We start from the raw sequence: 19606 nt of genomic DNA on the forward strand, positions 1-19606 counted from the left end.
CTTGCCTGCAGTCGTGCTTGTAACTTGGGTTGGAGCAGTTTGGGAGAAGCTTTCTTTGACTTTTCAGATGGGTATCCACCATTTTATGCAGGTGGGGAGAGGGTAAACAAAGTATCTATACCTTGTCCATGATGGCCACAGGTGTTCTCCTCTCGGGGGTGGTAGATCCTGTTCCCTGCCCCCTTCTGCCTGGAGACAGCCAAACAGCTTAGCAGTGCTTTTGGGAACCCTGCCCTCCTGCATCGGAGGAGGAGGAATTCCTCCACTGTGTAGAGGAATTAGCACTTTGGGCCCTGTTTATCCTTGGCCATGTGTATTGGGTCACTGGCAGCAGGGAGCTTGTAGCCCTGCTGGCTGGTTGCAGGAGTGTCAGTAACACAGCACGTTTCGGATGTGGGAGGAGTTAGCCTGCTCATAGCCACCCATACCAGAAATATATCTAGTTTTGGCTGCAACCAGGTTGGAATCTCAATTACAATGAGAAGATCAATGCTACAACTTGTGTATAACTACACTACTACTCCTGACTGACAGCTTGTAATGGACTTTAGTACTAGTGTTGTCTTCAAGGCTTAGGATAAGAAATACATATGTATTTGCTGGTTTGGACTAGCTCATCCACATTTGTTTTCTAGCTCTTCCTGACAGAGGTAATTGTTACCAATGAAGAAATCTTCAAGTGTCTTCAAAACTACATAAATAATTTGCTCTGCAGTCTGTAAGCTCAAACAGCATTTTTCATCTTCAGGTTAAAAATGTAACAGAAAGGCTCATAACTTAGGAAAATAAAAATGGGAGTGATGTAAAAGCCATGTCTGAAATTAAGACAATTTGTTTTCTTATCACATATGGACTGCTCTGGCTAAAGATGTCTTCTTTAAAATCTGTTGTAACTCTTTTTCCTTGCCCTGCCCAATCATAACAAAAGAAAAGATGAAATGGTTTTAAATGTTAAGACTATGATCTTCAGTGCTGGCCCTGCTGCTAAAAGTTGAATTCTTACTCAATTCATTAAAGGGCATTGGTTTCCCATGTCATATCTAGTTTTGATCACAGCAAAGAAATGGGAGACAATAAAAACAGGCATAATGTGAAACAGATTTTAGCTTTCTGCTTCATTTTTTTTTTGCATCAGTCTCTCACTTGAAAATACATAAGAGTTAATGTGATGATCTGAAAAAAAACCAAAGAAACAAAAAAACCCAACCAAACAAAAAAAACCCCAAACCATTTTATTTCTCTGTTCCTGTAGGAAACCCTTGCCTTTAGAACAAGATGATGTATAAATAGCAGTGTGCTGATGCAAAGTGGGTGGCTAAAGTTCCCTGTGGTGACTGGCAGTATTTAGAAGTGTGGCTTATGAACAGATCAATTTCTGAACAGACTGGGTGAAAGTCCCCAGCTTAGTGCATCTCACTTGAAGCATGTGTTAACTGATTCTAAAACCTAAGTCAATCCATTCAGGTGAAACTTCATCCATCTGAAGAAGGGAAGGGAAGGGAAGGGAAGGGAAGGGAAGGGAAGGGAAGGGAAGGGAAGGGAAGGGAAGGGAAGGGAAGGGAAGGGAAGGGAAGGAAGGGAAGGGAAGGGAAGGGAAGGGAAGGAAGGGAAGGGAAGGGAAGGGAAGGGAAGGGAAGGGAGAAGAGAAAAGGAGGTCTAAGTAGTCAGAGAGTTGTAACTGATGTAAAAAGTGATAATAATCCTAACACGATAATAATCCTAATATTAATAAAATCTTATTCTAATAATCCTAGTATTAATAAAATAATCCTAATATTAATAAAAGTGATAATAATCCTAATGCTTTGTCTCCTAATAAACTAAATCAGGAGGCATAAAGCCAAACTGATGTGTCTGATTAAAAAATCTACTCAAGTGGACTACATAAGTGGAAAAATAGGGCTAAGAGATGCAGATACTGGCATTTTTATTCTACACTATTTTCCTTTAGTCCAGTTTCAAACAAGGTCAAGACTACCACTGTGCTCAGTTTCATACTGCATTAGCAACATCTTGCTTGCAGGCTTACCAAGTTCCCTTACAATAAGTTCCCTCAAGCAGAATCAGGCTCTATTCAATTAATTTGCTTCAATGAAGTGTCACATTGTGATGACAAGCAATAAATGGTAAATTAGATCTTTAGTGCATAAATCATGCTTAGAAGTGTCCCTCACAGCAAGGGTTCTCAGGCAGCACTGTAATTGTGCTGACTGACAAAGCAATGCTGTCCCAGGCTACCAGCTTGGATGCGTGGTTATGGTCAATCTCCTGGAAAACTAGCCCTGTAAGGGGGAGAGGAGTTAGACAACTTTTAAAGTTTGAAGCAGTGATCAAAATTTATTGTTCCACTGTGCATTCATCTGTCTGTGACTGCCTTGACTTACTTGGCAAAGGTAAATGAGCCCAGAAAAGAGGGGAAACAGCTGAAAGATATATGTGATTTTTGCAAGTTTTGAGATGTCATTTCACAAACTATAGGGTGGAAATTCAAGGAAATCTTTGTTAGTAAGAGGAAGGAAAAAAACCCAGCCCAAACCTCAAAAACCTAAACAAGACACAGCAGAGGAAAAAAAAGGAAGAGGTAGTGGTGAAGGTTGAGGGTTTGCCTCCATCTGCAAACTCCTTCTGAAAGCTGCTGACAGAGCTTTGGCATCTGATCATCTCCTGACTGCTGATTAACATAGCACTGTTTTATATTTAACTCAGGCCAGAGCAGGAGGGGCTGGGGGGTGGGGTTGCGCTGCTTATAAGGGGAGCACGGCAGAAACAATGTTCTTCTGTGTCAGTTCCCTCCGTCTCCCAGCCCAGCTGTGCTTTGATCATTCACGTTTCCTCCGAATGCATGTTGTCTTTAATTAATTGAGTGTCTTGTGGAAAGCGAGGTGAGGGAGACAGGCAGAGAACAGCTATAGCAACACAATTAAAATACGAACCAAGACTGCTGAGTTTACTGAATGCGTGCTGAAGTGACTAATAAGCTTTTTTGTGGTTAATGTTTTGCTCTGAGAACAGATCTAGGAGCAGAGATGGAGGGCATGGATTTTGAGGATGAGAAGTCCAAGAGGTACTGCATGAAGAAAAAGCATGTGGCTATCATCTGTGGAGTCGTGGTTGTTGTAGGACTTGCTGTGGGGCTTGGTGTGGGATTGAGCAGACCTAAAGCTCCAGAGGAACCAACAACAGATCAGACGACAACAACGACAACAATGACAACGACAGCAACAACGGAACAGCCTCCTCCCCCAGTGGATTTGGGTCCCTGTCCTTCCAAGAATGATGACACTGGAGACTGGAGAGATTTTAGGCTGCCCACTTATGTCAAGCCTGTCCACTATGATCTGGAAATCAAGCCTGAAATGGAGCAAGACATTTACAGTGGGACAGTCAGTATATCTATTGCTTTGGAAAAACCAACCAGCTCCCTGTGGCTTCACCTGCGAGACACCAAGGTTACAGAAATACCCACACTCCGGAAATCCTCAGGACAGCAGATTGCTGTGAATGACTGCTTTGAGTACAAGCCACAAGAATACATTGTGATGAAGGCAGAAGCAGAGCTCCCTGTCACTGATGAAAGTGATCCCTATGTGCTCACCCTGAAGTTTCAAGGCTGGCTGAATGGTTCGCTGGTTGGGTTTTATAGGACCACCTATACTGAGAATGGACAGACCAAGTAAAGCAGTTTTGTTTATTAAGCTTTCTTCTCTATTTTTACTTGCTCAGGCCTGCTGTATTCCTGTTTCAGCTTTTCAGTCTTGTCTCTCACCAACTTACTGACATTTCTGGGCTGTTCTTTAGTTTTCTCATTCCCCTAAGGAGGATGTTGTATTCAAAGCCCTTTGGCTTCTGACTAGTGAATGTGGGCTGGAGAGATGAGGGGTTTGTTATAATTAATATTCTAAAAACCTTTTCAAACTCTATTGGTCCAAGCTTACCTTTGAACTGAATGGCTCCCTCAGGGAGCTGGAGGGATCAAGGCCTGTTTTTATCTCCCTAGTACAATAAATAGCATACAACTATCACTACTCTCTCCTGTTATCCTCAAGGTAACAGTTTTGGTGTAAAATGTTCTTCTGATAGTTTTCCTGATAGTGTATCTCCTTGATGCTGTAAGCTTGAGGAATATTCAAAACAGAACTTCCCTGTCTCTCTTGCAGCTGGTTTAAATTATATGTAGGAAAGCCTAAACAGTTAGGGTCATATTTTACTTTTTTTTTTTGTGCTCCATCTCTTCCTTATTAATATATCAACAGTTATTGAAAGATTACAAAGTCTCTACCTGTTCAGCTAACCCATTCCACTTACCAGGTTTGTACTGCTTCAAGGTAGAAGCTTGAAAAAGCCATTGCCCACTGCTCAAAGGCTGCTCTTCACAGTTAATGTATGGAGAAGACAGTCACCCATTTTCTGATATTTACATTTCTGAAGTGATTTATTCCAGCCTTTACAGCTGGTAGATAAACTTGGCTAGACTTTTACGAGGCCCTGTAGCAGGAACATGGAGACAAACACTGGTGTGTTTTCATGGCATTTCTTTGCCCTCCTGGGACAATGGTGTCGTGAGTGAGAATCTCATCAGCTCCATTCAGCCACTGACAGGAACAGCAGCAGTGACAAGCACCAGCAGCAGCGGATCCAAGAGGTAGAGGATAAAGCAAGCATTGATTTTTCCTGTGGAGAAGTCATGCAGGGAACAGCTCGAACACCAGGCAGCTCTTTTCCTCTCGTTTTCCTCCATATATGACCTCAGCATTGCTCTGACTTAAAAGGTGCTTTGGTTTCATACTTTGAGCAGCTTTGGTTTCATACTTTGAGCATCTGACATCTCCCCAGCAGTTTTAAAGTGCAACGTCCTAGAATCCTTCTAAGTTGAGCTGTGTTACTTTTCACTGGTGAAGTATATCTAGATATTAAATGTATAGCCCCAGGTCTGTCACAACCCCAGAACAGCAGGACCAGAACACAGGTCGTCTGAGTTGCAGAGCAGGAGAGGTGAGTGCCTGTCCCTCAAATCCAGACAGTATAGGTAGACAAGGACCAAGCATCTGATATCAAGAAGAAAGGAGAATTCTAAAGAAAGTATAAAATGTGAGTTCACTTTGACTGTTCCTACTTCTTGAGTTGAATGCTGGAAACTACAGTTGCAAGGATGATCCTAGCCAGCAGTCTGAAAACTCAATGCAGAAAGGAGCTTGTAGGTGTGAGCGTGTTAGGCTTGAGAAGGGCTTTAGTAAGAATGAGTGAATGGTAAATTCTGAAATATTTTTCATGTGATTGAGTTTGGGCAGATTGCTTGGGGGTTGGCAGAGGTGATGTACATGATAGTGGTAAGTATAGCTTTGAAAGTAAGGCAACCAACAGCTAAGTTGTTGCTATGCAGCAGAGGGTAGGGGATAGGATGGGGTAAGGAAGGACAGTGAGGGAAGGGTTTTATTACTTATTAAAAATGCATTTTTCCCCAGCTTTCTACTTAAAAATAATGCTAACTCGAATGAACATATTTATTTTGCCTTTGCCTGAGGTACACATCACTCTTGGAAAATTTCAACCCAAGTAGTTCTGTTGTTGTCATGTTGCAAGTAAATACAAATCAGATCAGGTAACAGCAATGATCAAACAAGTCTGTTAATAGTGAATGTTAAAGAGAAGGGGGCCGAGGTGAGAAGGAGATCCAATATATAATTAACCAACTCTATTATCCCTTCTGTGCTGTGTTAGAAACAGCAGCACCTTTAGACAGACTTAATAACACTGAAAGTCAGCTCCTAGGGCGGAGCTGCTCCCCAGATGTTTATCTGTGAAGGCAAAGGTTTGCCAAAGCATTGCTATAAGGCCTTTGGTTTATAAACTGGGCACATGTCCAGGCTCTGCTGTTGCTTAGATTCAAATATCCAAATAGATTCAATAATCTATGTTGCTTAGATTCCTTGAGAGGCTTAGGGAGAAGAACACCTCCTTTGGGAATCCTGCTCAGACAGATCATACAATCCCCATCAGGAGAAAGGTGCTTTTGGACATGTCCTGAAGCAGATTGTGAGATATCTTGGAATCATGCATGTACACCTGCAGGTAGGGAACAGGAAAGCAGAAACTTTGGAAATGTAGATTTTGGACATAAACTTGCCTAGATGCTTCTGTGCGTTCCCAAATCTAGCTGTAAGCACTTAAGTCCTTCGGTAAAACTGTTCCTCTGTCTGCTCATTTCATTTCCCCATTGATGCAAAAAGAATAGCAGTCCTCCCTACTTTGCATGATGCAGTGAGCATAACTACGTTACACTTGTATTGTTTTAGATCTTATGGAGAGGAGCAAAAGAAGAGTCCTTGGCTGGTGTTCTGGGTTATCCAGGTCATTCGCTTCTCTCAACGAATGTGCCAAAGCCTTCTTGTATTTTTTTCCTGAATATTAAAAATAATACAAACATATCACAGCAGCTGGCTTTAATTTTGCACTACTATTAGTGACAAGGTATGGCTTCCCTTTTTTAGGAATTCCCTCCCTTGTTGTCTGTAAGAGAACAAGAGGCTGGCACATGTCTAACAGGGATGTATTTAGGATTTTATTGAATAGACGAGGGAAGAATTTTCTTCTGTTTACAAAAGTAACACTTCTGATTTTCTTCCTGAAGCAGAAAGTTTCCTCAGAAGCAGCAATGAGTTGGAATTTTAAGGAAGACTAGGAGAAAAATGCTTTAATTAGTTCAGGGAGGAAGGAAGTTGTTTGACACTAACGACTTGTACTTTGCGGGAGGAGGGGGGGAAGGAAAACTCATCATGGTTCTAAATGCATCACTATTTTATTTTGAGAACAGCTGGATGCAGTCTCAGCCAGATCTTCACTTCTTATTACTATGATGTTTACAACTGTCGACTCTAGTTCATATTTAAAGGTCTGGACATCAAGAGCAGAAGCCACCAAGCAGTGAAGAAAATCTTATCTAAAAACTACATTATGTTGTTTGAAAGTGAATTACAACATTTCATGTTTCTATTCCCACTTCTGTGCATGCCGTAGTCTGGAGTTCTCATCATCTAGCCTATAGGAAGGGTAGTGCTGAAGTTTTTCACTCTTAATATCTGTCTGCCTCTGCAAACATATGAGGATAGATGGATTATCACCTTATAAATCAACAGATGTATCACAATGTTATCAGTCTGTAGGAACAAGACATAAATGTGTCAAAATATATAGCCAAGTTTTTAACCAATAGCTGTGAAGCATTGCCCTGGAGGCTTGGAGTTAACTTAATTGTGAAATAGCTCTGTTGAGGCTGAAATGATGTTAAAGTGAATGGTCATTATGCTTTCTGCCCATGAACCTTTGAGCTACTATTCCAAGGAACATGAATGGAGAGAGCCCAGACATATTACCTCTGTCAGGCTTGTAAATGACCCTTGCTGCTACAAGTTCCTAATGACCAGTTTAGTATTTAACCGTCACAGGGAAATGCCAAGGGCAACAGAAACATTGAAAAATTGGTTGTCAAGTGAGCTTGTAGGATTGCTGCAGATCTGTAATTTATGATGTACACTTTTAATTACTTTTTGGAAAGAAAAACTGCCTTAATATAGTTGGAGCAGCTGTAGAAGTGCTGTCAGAAAATGCTCAACATTCCAGATTAATTGAAGGAACATCTGTGATCCCTTTCACCATGAATCACTGGAGAATATGCTCTGCCACTGCTGTGGGTCATTAATGGGGGAGCCTGATGTCCCTGGCAGAAGCAAGCACAATATGAACGCTCACGACCTTCACCTTATGTTTTTACATGACCCTTATTGTCTAGCTCCTCCAGCTGGTTGTGCATAACGGAGATGACTTTCTGAACCCCCAAAACAGCTTGCATAGCACCAGTTATGTACTAGGATGTTCACCTGAACTTTCCATGCTTTCTCCAGCAGTTTCACTAATGGAGTCAGGGGAGCATAAGAGCACCAGGAGAAAACTGTATGTGGTAAATGCAGAAAAAGAAACACACAAGCAGGATGATTTATTGGCATTTGCACAGTTTCAAGGTGTTGTTTCAGGAGATGTTCAAGACCCTAATCCCAAGATATGCTGTAGTGGGTAAACAAGTCTTGGAGTGACTTATTCCTTTTAGGTGATATCATCAGTTCTTTATTTTAGGTGATAAATCAATGGTAAAGCTCAGCAGGAGGGAGAGCAAAGTTTTCACTATGCATGAGAGGTCATGCCTCTCTTATTGCCTGGCTCCTAAAAATATTTGATGATAAGCAATTTACATTAGCTTTTGCTCTGAAACCTAGATGATGTTGATGACAGACAGATGTTAATGTCAGCTCCTGCATTTCTAATGTCACCTACTTTTATGAATGGATAAATATGCACAAATATTTGTAGTTGGATTTCGTTTGTGAAATAATTTTTAAAAATGCCTAGAAATTGCAGACAAGATTTCAAAGCCATATAATGAAGCCTTGCCAATGTGTTTGTTTCAGGAGCATTGCAGCTACCGATCATGAGCCGACAGATGCGCGGAAATCATTTCCCTGCTTTGACGAGCCAAACAAAAAGGCAACTTACACCATATCCATCATCCATCCAGATGTGTACCAGGCGCTTTCAAACATGCCAGTACAGGTAAGTATTTCCCAACTGCTGCCTAAGTGCAACAGTTCTGTAGAGCCACTGAAAGGTAATGTGGGTCGCCAGGTTCTGTCATGTTCACAGACTCTACCACTCAGGCACTGGAAAACTCACGCTTAATAGACATTCCATGAACAGAACTGGTTGGCTTGTTAGGACTCAAAGTGGTCCATCAGCACACAACATGGCAGCACAGAGTCAAATCCAAAGCAATAATGAAACACCTCTTCAGTTGTTATCCAGCTGACCCTCTGTTCAAATATTCTAGGTGAGCATCCCCTGCTGACTATAAATAGATTTTGGCAGGTTCTTCAGTCAAACTGGGTAGGCTCGGAGAATGAGTACTCTGCAAGACAGCTGCTTCCTAGATGGAAAGTCTAAAATAATCACTAAAACTGCATAATGGTCCAGAACAAGGGTCTGCTGATCACAATATAATGGCAAAGAATCCTGCTAGCCAGAAAGACTAGGATTATTCTTTTTAATAATGGAGGATCTGAAACCGCATCTGTCAGCTCATGGGTGTGGATATTTATCATTCCACTATGTCTATAATTTCCTAAATAATCCATTTCTAGACCTACTGTCAAATTCCAAATTTTGCATGAAGTTCAATGGCATCAATTATCTACCTCTGGGCCTTCTGGAAGAAGGCTGAATGGCTTTCAGATGAGAGGGTTTCTACTGAATAGTCAACTGAATGTGTAGTCTATTGTATAATTTCTACTAATAAGTTCTGAAGTGGGAGATAAAGTGCCAAGTTTAAAAAAAAAAAAAGAAAGAAAAGAGCTTCCAGCCTCCAGGCTGTTGGCATTTGCATTTTTCCAATCACTCCCTCACCCAGAAAACAAAGGTCTGCTTTTATTTAGAGTGCCCCAAACTTATTCTCCTAGCAATGCAGCTGAGATATCTATTACCAGGCTGATACAGATGCATCCATACCCTTTGCACATTTAAAGCTCTGACCCACTTTTATTAAAAATATTTCTGTGATACCTAGAAGACCACCAGGCACTTTGATGAACAACACATGAATGGAGATTGCTGTACATTTCCTCACAGACCTCAGATAAGTGAGAATATGAGCAAGGAAGTAAAGGGATAACACCATATGTTATCAAGATTTATTGTGTTTTGAGATTTACTTTACACCTTGACATGTGGACCTTGCCTCTATTATGGATCTACAATAATAAGTGTGCAAAGCGCTAACTACTGCTTCTTAATTGATTTGCTAAAAAAATAAATACTGATAAGAAAATGTAGATTATGCTGAATTCATATTGAGGCTTGACTAAGGGATTATAGCAGGGCACTTTTTCATCTGGTCAAGGTCAGTAGCTCTGGTCTTAGTAGTGGAAGAACTTTGGGAAAGATCTTTTCCGCAGATGGAAATGCAAGAGTTTGTAAAGGCAAGGCACGTTGTATGTTATATGTCCCGTAATTTTGGGGGTGTGGAGCTTTATAATCAGCATGGTAAAATCAGATCAGCAAAATCAGAATCTTGTACATTTCATTTACATTTTTCACTAGAATTTCTTCAAATTTTTTTCCACTGAAGTCCTGACTTTGTTGAAATTACAGAAGATATCAAAATAGAGCCAAAATGGGTAAAATAATGGAAAATTAGATTGTGAATACCTTTTCAAAAAGGGGCTATGAATATGTCTGTGAATATGTGGTTTTGTTCATGGAGTCATATTACGTGTAATATTAACTGTCTGTCTGTCTGTGCATTATTTATATTGTGTTTATAACAAAAAAATCTCATGAACCACTGTATCTCTAGAAGGTTAACATCTTTTATACGTTTTTGGCTTTTGTTCTATTATATAGTCATCCAGTCAGAAGCACAAAAATTTTCAGACTATAGCAGAAAAGGAATAGAAGAAATATATGTTTAGAGTAGAATCATGGAATAAGCTGAGTTTAAAGGGATCCATCAAGATCATCAAGTCCAACTCCTGGCCCTGTGCAGGACACCCCAAGAGTCACACTATGTCCCAAAGAGCATTGTGCAAATGCTTCTGGAACTTTGTCAGGTTTGATGTTGTGACAACTTTCCTGGGGACCCTGTTCCAGTTTTCACCCTCTGGGTGAAAACCTTTTCCTAAAATCAAACCTAAACCTCCCCTGACTCAACTTCATGCCATTTCCTTGAGTTCTGTCACTGGTCATGGGAAAGAAGAGATCAGTGTCTACCCCTTCCTATTTAGTACTGTCAGCAAACTTAGAGAAAATACCATCCAAGAAAATCAGGAAATTTTAAAATTGATTTGGTAAATAAAAACTATGATTAGCATTAAATTTTATGTACATTTAGGCAACCCACCTAATAACCTAACCCACCATTCATTTGTATTTGAGTTACTTCAGGATAGATTCATGAGACTGGTCTATATCCCAGGTAGCATCCCTGCATCCTGACTTAAATATGTGATGCATATATTAAGAGAGGGGAGAATTCAGTCTCTTCCCTTCTCTGACCAAAGTGATGTTATTTTATGCAACTATTGCAAGAACAAAATGCAGCATACACCAGAAAACTCCTGTTGGCAAAATTTCTGTTCATGTGAATGATTTCAAATCCCTGATGAAAATTAGAGCAAGGTAAACCTCTTTAGTGCCAAAAAAGCAAAGTACCATTTCATGTATTGCAGAAGAAAAATACCTTGTCTGTTCTCATGCCTTCAGCAATGAAATGCCAGAAGAGGTGGACCTGGAGAGGTGATTTGTTGCTCCCATGCAGTTGCAGTCTTCATACAAATGTACTCTTATGCATCTGTTTGCAATTTCAAAAAGAAATTTGATTATTTTTGCATTTCTGCAGCAAACTGTACAGCTCGGTGATGGCTGGAATCGAACAACTTTTGAGAAGTCAGTCCCCATGAGCACTTATTTGGTATGCTTTGCAGTGCACCAGTTTACCTGGGTAGAGAGAACATCCGCAAGTGGAAAACCTGTAAGTCCTTCTGCAGCCTGAACGTGGTTCAGGTGACAGATGTGCCTTCATTTGCATTTTTTCTTTAAAATCTCTTTTTATATTAACAAGGACATATTTTTCCTTTTCCTGTAGCTTATTTTACGCAGCCTATTTTATCAGATTATGTGTTCACAGTGGTCCCTCTGACCTGGACTACATACAGTGTTTTGCAGTCCTTCCCTGTCTCCCATCTTTGTGAGATCCCAGTTAGTACCTCCCATATGAACATACAGGTGAGGAAGGAACACTCTTTCCAAACTCATCCCTGAATTGAAGCCCAGTGCCTGAAGGAATGTACAAGTTAGGGGGTACAGGAGAGTCCCAGGCCATGAATACAAATACTTTATAGTTTTCTGTGAGTTAAAATTGCATTTGATATTATTACAGCTGTTGAGACATAGGACTACAGTGCTAGGTGCCATTATGTACTGGCTTGCTTTATTTTACCACAGTGGCAACAGGCAACTGCCCAATGCAAGTTCTGTAAAAATAAGTATAGAAGTGATAGTGTCTGCCTAAACATTTGGATATTTGGTTGATCCCCTAATGAAGCAAATAGGTTTGAATCTGAACCTATTAAATTAAAATAGCTCCTTCATTTAGATGCAGTAGGCAGGCCAATCCATTTCCTGCTTAGATTCAAATCTCCTGAAGGTGCAGCTGATCGGGCATAAAGAGATAACAAGACATTGCATTGAATCACAAACTAAAATCCGAAATACAACTTGCCCCTCAACAGAAACTCCTCATTTAGCCTAAACCCAGTTTGGGATACTCAACCTGCTGTTAATTGTTTATTGGTTTAGATCTTTTTCTCATCTGATGCAGAGAGTGATCTCTAGAGCTGTATGCCCCTGCTTCTTCCCCTTCCTTTCCTGTTATGTAACAAAGGATCTTCTTGTTGACATGAGCTGGCAGTGGTTTCCTCGATTTCTGGAGACAATGTCACAAATGGACAGGGAATCTAGAATATAACCTCAGCCATTCTACTGTTCCCTTAGCAAGTTAGCTCTTCCTTAATTGCTTTAACCAAAAAAGCTCATCAAATCCTTCCCTACTGAAAGCTGTTCACTGATGTTAAAATCTGTCTCGTAGAAGTCTCCAAAGTTCTGATTCAGCTCTTAGCAAAGGCTTCCTGTCACAGGACTGTGCCAAGGCCTCTCTCTGTGCCCTTGCTAGCGTCATGCTGTATGCTTATATTCTTACTTGACAAATAACTAAAGCTAAATTACACTTAGACAAGCAAATGGAGCCTGGTTTGAGATACAGATGAAATATTCTTAGTTCTCTGCTGTTTGGCTAAGTAATTCACAGGAGTACATTTTTAGGCCACCCAGTCACACAATTTTGTTAACCAACTGCTCTTCAGCATAGCTGGTCCACTCATTATCAGGGACAGGACCTTGACTACTTGGTCTCACTAGATATACTCTGTAGTTCAGTTCCTTTAAAAATAAAAATTTTTCTAGATTTTCGTGCAGAACATAGTGCAGTAGGGAAAAAAATATACTGAAGAAGTGTGTAACACTGTTTTCTACATGCAGAAGTTAAACATTTACTACTTGTCCATGCCATGCTCCAGAGTATGGCCCTGAGGTCACTATTTTTTTTCCCCAAGCAAAACAGTACAGCCCACAATGTTCCTGACTGGTTGTAGCTTTTCTAAATAGAAGGGAGTGTTCACTGAAACAGGGTAATTAAAGTGCATGTGTGTAGATGCAGGGGTATTCGTGTCAGTACAGGGGTTGCCTGAAGAAACATCTTCTAATTCAGGCCTATGTTACTACATATTTAATTAATGCTGTTCACTAAACAATGTCTGAGGACTTGCCTGCACTAGAAAAATTGGGGTTTAAGTGAGGTTAAAATAATAACTTTCCTTTCTCTTAACATGGACATAGTTTTACAAATATAAAATACATGTGGAAGATCAATCACTAAAAATTATCTTTCCCCAGGGAAACCAGACTATCTTTAGGGGTTTTAATCATATATATAGAAAGTTATTCTTATAGCCTTTCCAAGGCTTCCTGTCCAAGAACTTTGAAGACCAGCTGAACAAAGGTATTTAGATTCACCAACCCCTGAAAATAACATTCCATAGTTTGCTGCGTAAATTTCTAACAATAAATCTCTCATTCAACAGAAAGTATCCACTTGATCCATAAATTACTTTCATAAACAACATCAAGAGCATACAGCTCACATGACACAGTAAAATATTTAAAAACTCTGCCGTTCACTCTGAAAGCCCTAATGAAGACATTAATGAAATGAGTGGTGGGAAATGTGCCCACAGCTGGAAACAATGCTCCTGAGCTGATTACCTGTAAGGTACTAAATGTCTGGTTTGGAAAAATCACAGAGGAGATTATATAAATGAAACCCAAAGTCAGTTCTAGTGCAGGCTGAAGGTTTTGGAAACCATTAATATGGATCAGCTAGGGGACTGAAGACTTCTAAATTGAGTAAAGAGCTTACAGAAGTGGAAATTGCAGATTGTAATTGCAAACTGACCCAGGGGGAAATCCCCTGGCTGGAATGTATTCCTGATTGAATTTCATAAGCTTTTTTTGGGTTTGTTTTGGTTTTGGGGTTTTTTCCCTAGTTTTTGGTTTTTTTTTTTTTTTTTTTCTTTTGGTTTTGTTCCAGCTTTATTTCTGAACACTTTCCCATCCTCCCCTCTCATTGGACAAGTGTAATTTATAGTATTGAAATCAATGTGTTTTCAGGCTCCAGAAGAGTTCCTGCAATGGACCAGCTCTTTTGCTCAGCTTGGGCCCTAAACTCCTGGCTGTAAGACAGCACTGAAGGAGTAAACAAGCCACATCAGTGCAGCAGATGAATGTGTCCCATTCATAAGAGTCATGGAGCTGGGAAAATGAGATAGATCATTTTTCCTAAAACCAGAAACTTCACTGCATATAGAAATCTCATATCCACAGTGGAGATCTTCAGGTGTGGGGGAGAGAACTGACTACATACAGCTCCAACAGGCTTTGGGACAGAGAGATTGAGGGAAAGACCCCCAAAAGGCTCCTTGAATTCTGAACTCAAACTTTGCCTTCACAATGTGAAAATAACTTCTCAAAAGCTTTTTCAAGTTACAGGCCTCCTCATAATGGGCATGGGTGCCATAAGATTCTAGTTTTGCAGAGCTTGTTTCCTACTGCTTGACAGCCATAGCCAAAGTGGTACCAGGCACCAGGTTTCAGGGATAGAAAGGTCAACATTCAACACATCAGTTTTTTGCATTCATATATACAGGAGGAGCACAGAAATGGTCACTCATCACACCAAACATGCCAGGGCTACCAAACATGCCGGTTTTCCCAGACTCACCTGGTCATAAAAGAGAGAACTGATTTTTGCTTATGATTTCCTGGGGTGCAGCAGACCAGAAGGCACCAAAGCTGCGGCTGTGTGGCCCAAGGTCCTGCTCAAGCAGCCACTCAACCTGCATGGGACAGCAGGGAAGACAGCAGGACATGTCTGGGAAGGGTCACAGATCTAGTAAATGCATGGTCGTCAGTGGGTTTGAGGTCTTCAAACATGCAAGAAGAGGAAACCATGATGACAGTACATAGGAAAGGTACAAAGAAGGTGAATAAAATAAGGTGCTATGGCCTTCTGACACATTTCAATACAGATGTGCTCCTGAAGATTGATCTGATGGGATCAGTCAAGATCAGTGAACTGCTCAGAACAAGTGGATCCCCTTTGACTGTGCTTGCCTAGGTTTCCTCCTTGGGAACACCAGGCCATGGGGAAGTAGGAGGTGGTATGTAACAAGCTTGAGGCTTGGCCACTGTGAGCTTCTGGATATGGGTCTTGCCAATTTTAAAATTCAGACAAACAGTGGAAAGTGTGCACATGTTGGCTTGGTATCTCTTATGTACAACACTTGAAAATCTTTATTGAATAAATGTGATAGGGAACAAAATTCAACATTCAGACCAGTCTCAGAGAAAACCTGCAGTGTTACTGATATGTATGCTAAATGCCTTTTCAGTGTTAGATGCTTGATTCCTCTTAACTGAAAACTTTTCTAATTGTCTCTCTGTATTTTACAGCTGAGAGTTTACGCGCAGCCACAGCAAATACACACGGCAGAATATGCAGCAAATGTAACAAAAACTGTATTTGACTTCTTTGAACAGTACTTTAATTTGAGCTACTCTCTTCCAAAATTGGGTAACTATGAACATTTATATTTTTTATTTTGTTAGTTCAGTGTCATGATTATGTTGGTCCTACAGATCTCTGTGCTTTGGTGGAAAGCAGCGTGAAAGCATTTGGTTGCTAACTGCTGATATTATGTCAGGATGTTTTAAAACTGTACCAGTGTAGTTCAAGATGTTTCTAAATGTCATGATGGATGAGTTGGTCTCAGTCACTGTTTTATTGCCAGTTCTCACAGTTCAGTTTATTGAACTGAAGAACTGGTGCTGGCATGTTTATTTTAAAGCATCTTGTGGAAAATCAAGGCAAGTATTGGTGTCATTAGCAAAGGACCATCACGAGCTAAAACAGAGCCAAAAGTTTCAGAAAAATATGTACCACTTCCATATGAACTTCTGGACAAAAGTCAGCAGTGAGATAAGTGAAGATGTAAACTGCCAGAGAGTATGTCATATTGTTTATTAACCTTAGTGCAAAGTGGGTGTGTATCCATGTCTTAGGAAGATGAATGTGGTCCAGCATCTAATTTGTAGTTTCTACTGCTGGGCTAAATAAAGATCTGGGACTAAATAAGAGCGGGCATGCTCTAAAATTTTGCCCATGGTTACAAAACAAGCAAAGAGAATGTAGTGGGCATCCTTTAGCTTGAGATATTTGGACTCTGCATCCAATTCATGCAGTTTAACATGCACAGTAATCAAGCTGGGAATGCAACCAGAGTTTTGGAAAATCTCCCTCCTAAGACCTTCAAAGAGGTAATTCAGTTAGTTCATGAAATTAAAAGGATGGAAAAATACTAGCTGCAAACAAGTCAAGACAATACAGGGGGGAAAAATCCCCAAAACTTTGAAGACAATAATGCTGTGCAAACCTTTTGTTGGCTATTTGTACCTGTACCTATCAGGCTAACCTATGTTACTTTAACAAAAGACTTTTACCTCCTCCCTTCAAAACAGCACCTGAGTTTACTGTAAATATGTTTGCATTTCAATGACAACTGAATTAGGGAAACCAGTACAATATGTTGTTCTTTCACACACTTGTCCCCAGTAATAATAGGTACTATATCTCACCTGTGCTTTATATTCAAACTTTCACTGTCATGAAAGCCTGATGACTGTGCCATAGCAGCATCTGGATAAAGGCCTGTCTGTGTGACAGGACAGACTGGTATCTTCAGGTCAGCAGTGTCACAGGATAGATACTTTTGTAGATTCTACACTGTTTTTCCCAGAATGTCTATTTGTTGGATCCCTAACCTTGACTTGCCATGTTGTTCCTTCATTATTATGTTATCCAGTTCAAACCTGATGAATTAGATATGTTTCTGCATAATGATTTATTTAAATATTGTATTTCACATTGATTTATGGCTTCTGTCATTACCTTTCTCCTTGTACCCTCCTTTTGACTGTCATTGAAATCCTTGCCAAACTATCAGCTTGATTCTGTAATCAAGTTGTTTAATTTAAAATAACTAATTCCTATCTCCTGTTGGAGTGGGGTGAGGGGTTTTCATTCTATTCAGTTTTAATTCCATCTGTACTTTTTCACTAACCCACATAGAAAGCATGTGGTCATTATTTGCAGAAAAAAAATGCCAGTTCAGTTGAGTCTGTAATTCTCATTTAAACTTATATTGATTGCTGACCATAAATGAGTGACCCCCGCAAATTGCCAGGGGTAGAAGCAGATGTTGTTCACTGCATGGGGGATTTACTTCAGTTAACATGTCAATAAATATTTTTAATACAACAGTGTGACAAACAATGTCATGCTTCATTATTCTACAAATAGTTTCAGGAGGTTTACTGCCTACAGCACATCTCCAGACAATAGTATGAATTTCTGGAGCCAAATTTAAGTAATGTATGATATGCACATTCCCAGGAGATGGCATAGCATCACCTTCCAGGACAGATCCTCAGCAAGTGCAACTGATCTTACCTCTGTTAATCTCAGCAGATCCAGGGCACTTGCTTTAGGCCAGTTCTCTTCTTGAACACAGATCATAGCCTGCAGTCCACAGTAGTAAGCCAGAATTACAAATGAAAAGCAAAACAGGCTGTAAATACACAGAGAAGCTAATTGATTTAGAGGATACAGTGGTAATTGTTTTCTCTTTCTTTTAATGCAGATAAAATAGCTATTCCAGATTTTGGGACAGGTGCTATGGAGAACTGGGGGCTGATCACATACCGAGAAACAAACCTGCTGTATGATCCTGCGGAGTCAGCCACATCCAACAAACAGAGAGTAGCTGCTGTTATAGCCCATGAGCTCGTTCATCAGGTATATTTTAGGACATGAGTCACTTTTACAGTGTTTCAAATATATAGTCACAACATTTTAATCTTGAAAATACTGTCATTAACTTCATCTCAGGATCTTCTACATGTGCTCAAAATCTGATTGCAAAAGATCATGTTAAAACAGATTCCTGGTAGAGCTTTAAAATACCATGACTACTGCTTTGGAATTTTTCTCAGGAAGTTAGATGCTTGGGCCCAGACTGTCAGCCAGTTTACGAAAATCTGTCTAAAATGTCTTAGAGAAACTAATTTACGTGTGCAGATGTCTCTTTTGGGCAGGCAAACAAGAACAGTTATACACTGTGGAGGCTGTCTGAAAACATATCCTTAAAAGCAGAAATCATCAAATCAAGAGGAAGAAACTAAAAATATTTTCAGTGGCACATGAATCATTAGCAATCTCCTGAGTAATATGTAATTTTATAATAAAAGCGATGTTTTAACACAAGGCAAGACCTTCATTCCTATTCAAACCCCAGAATTATGATAATTTTCATCTGGCAGCAGGAAGAAAAGTAAGCAAATCAATGTTCTATATGCAGATGGGAGATACTGAAAAGTACATGTACTATTTATCTAAACCTACATCTTTATGTTTATAATTGTAGTGGTTTGGAAATATTGTAACCATGGACTGGTGGGATGACTTGTGGCTAAATGAAGGATTTGCCAGTTATTTTGAGTTCCTGGGAGTAAATGCAACAGAACCAGATTGGAAAATGGTAATTATTTCTGCCTTGTAGAGGGTTCGCAGGGCTGGGAGGAACATTTTGGAAGGGAGTAAAATTTAGACAAGGATGATGAAGACTTAAAGTATATTTATAGAAAACTAACGTAGTGTGGTGCAACATAAAGAAAAAGTTGGTCTACGTTTTTCACCTACCTATGTTATGGTCTGAAGCTAGTCAAAGTGAACTCTGTGAAGCTTCAGTCTGCAGGGAAGAGTCATTCTTTTTTAACCAGTGAGTCTACTGTTCGGTTATTATGGCAAATAACACCTGAGTTCTGGACAGAGCCTTAACAGTTTTGCAGGGTTGCTTAAAGGTCTAACTCTGAAAGATGGAGATTTTCCTGGGCTGTACTGTCTTCATGGGACTTAGGATTGCTATATGATCTGGTAAGGGCTGGGAACCTGGGCCTGTCTCCACAGCTTGAGCTATTATCAAGGAAAATAGTGGACTCCCATTCAGCTTCTGCCAGCATTGTAAGTGTCCTTCAAATGCTCCAACTCAGATAATCTCTGTTCTGTACAGTGCAAAAATAGGCAGTGACAGTGGATAGCCAAAGTGCTAAAAACTGTGCCAGCTCCAGACGCTTTAGGGGGGTTGCAAAGTCGACCTTAAATAGGCATTATATTCTGTGAATAAAGGGAGTTTTCTTACTCCTTCCTTCCTCCCCTCCCAAACAGATGTGATGGCACAGAGCATACATATTTTCCCCAGGTGTCCAGGTGTAATGAGGTTCTGGGTGCTAAGACATACACAACATGCCAGTGGAAGGGAGCAGAGTAGGTTTTGCGTAG

The 19606-nt window shown here is 40.2% G+C and overlaps 1 protein-coding gene across 2 annotated transcripts in view; it reads left to right on the forward strand.

Moving 5' to 3' along the window:
- Positions 1-2778: 2778 nt before the first annotated feature.
- Positions 2779-19606, forward strand: part of ENPEP (glutamyl aminopeptidase) — a 34367-nt gene continuing 17539 nt past the window's right edge. The window contains exons 1-7 of one of the 2 annotated variants that reach the window (XM_030947762.1): positions 2779-2882; positions 3013-3673; positions 8460-8601; positions 11438-11569; positions 15664-15784; positions 17910-18064; positions 18693-18806. In XM_030947762.1, coding sequence (XP_030803622.1) covers positions 3027-3673; positions 8460-8601; positions 11438-11569; positions 15664-15784; positions 17910-18064; positions 18693-18806 — 1311 coding nt within the window. In that variant the 5' untranslated portion in view covers positions 2779-2882; positions 3013-3026. Of the gene's footprint in view, positions 3674-8459; positions 8602-11437; positions 11570-15663; positions 15785-17909; positions 18065-18692; positions 18807-19606 lie in introns of both variants that reach the window. The other variant, XM_030947761.1, reaches the window with a different exon arrangement.

Source organism: Camarhynchus parvulus, chromosome 4, assembly GCF_901933205.1.
Source record: "Camarhynchus parvulus chromosome 4, STF_HiC, whole genome shotgun sequence".
In the NCBI taxonomy this organism is placed as follows: Eukaryota; Metazoa; Chordata; class Aves; order Passeriformes; family Thraupidae; genus Camarhynchus; species Camarhynchus parvulus.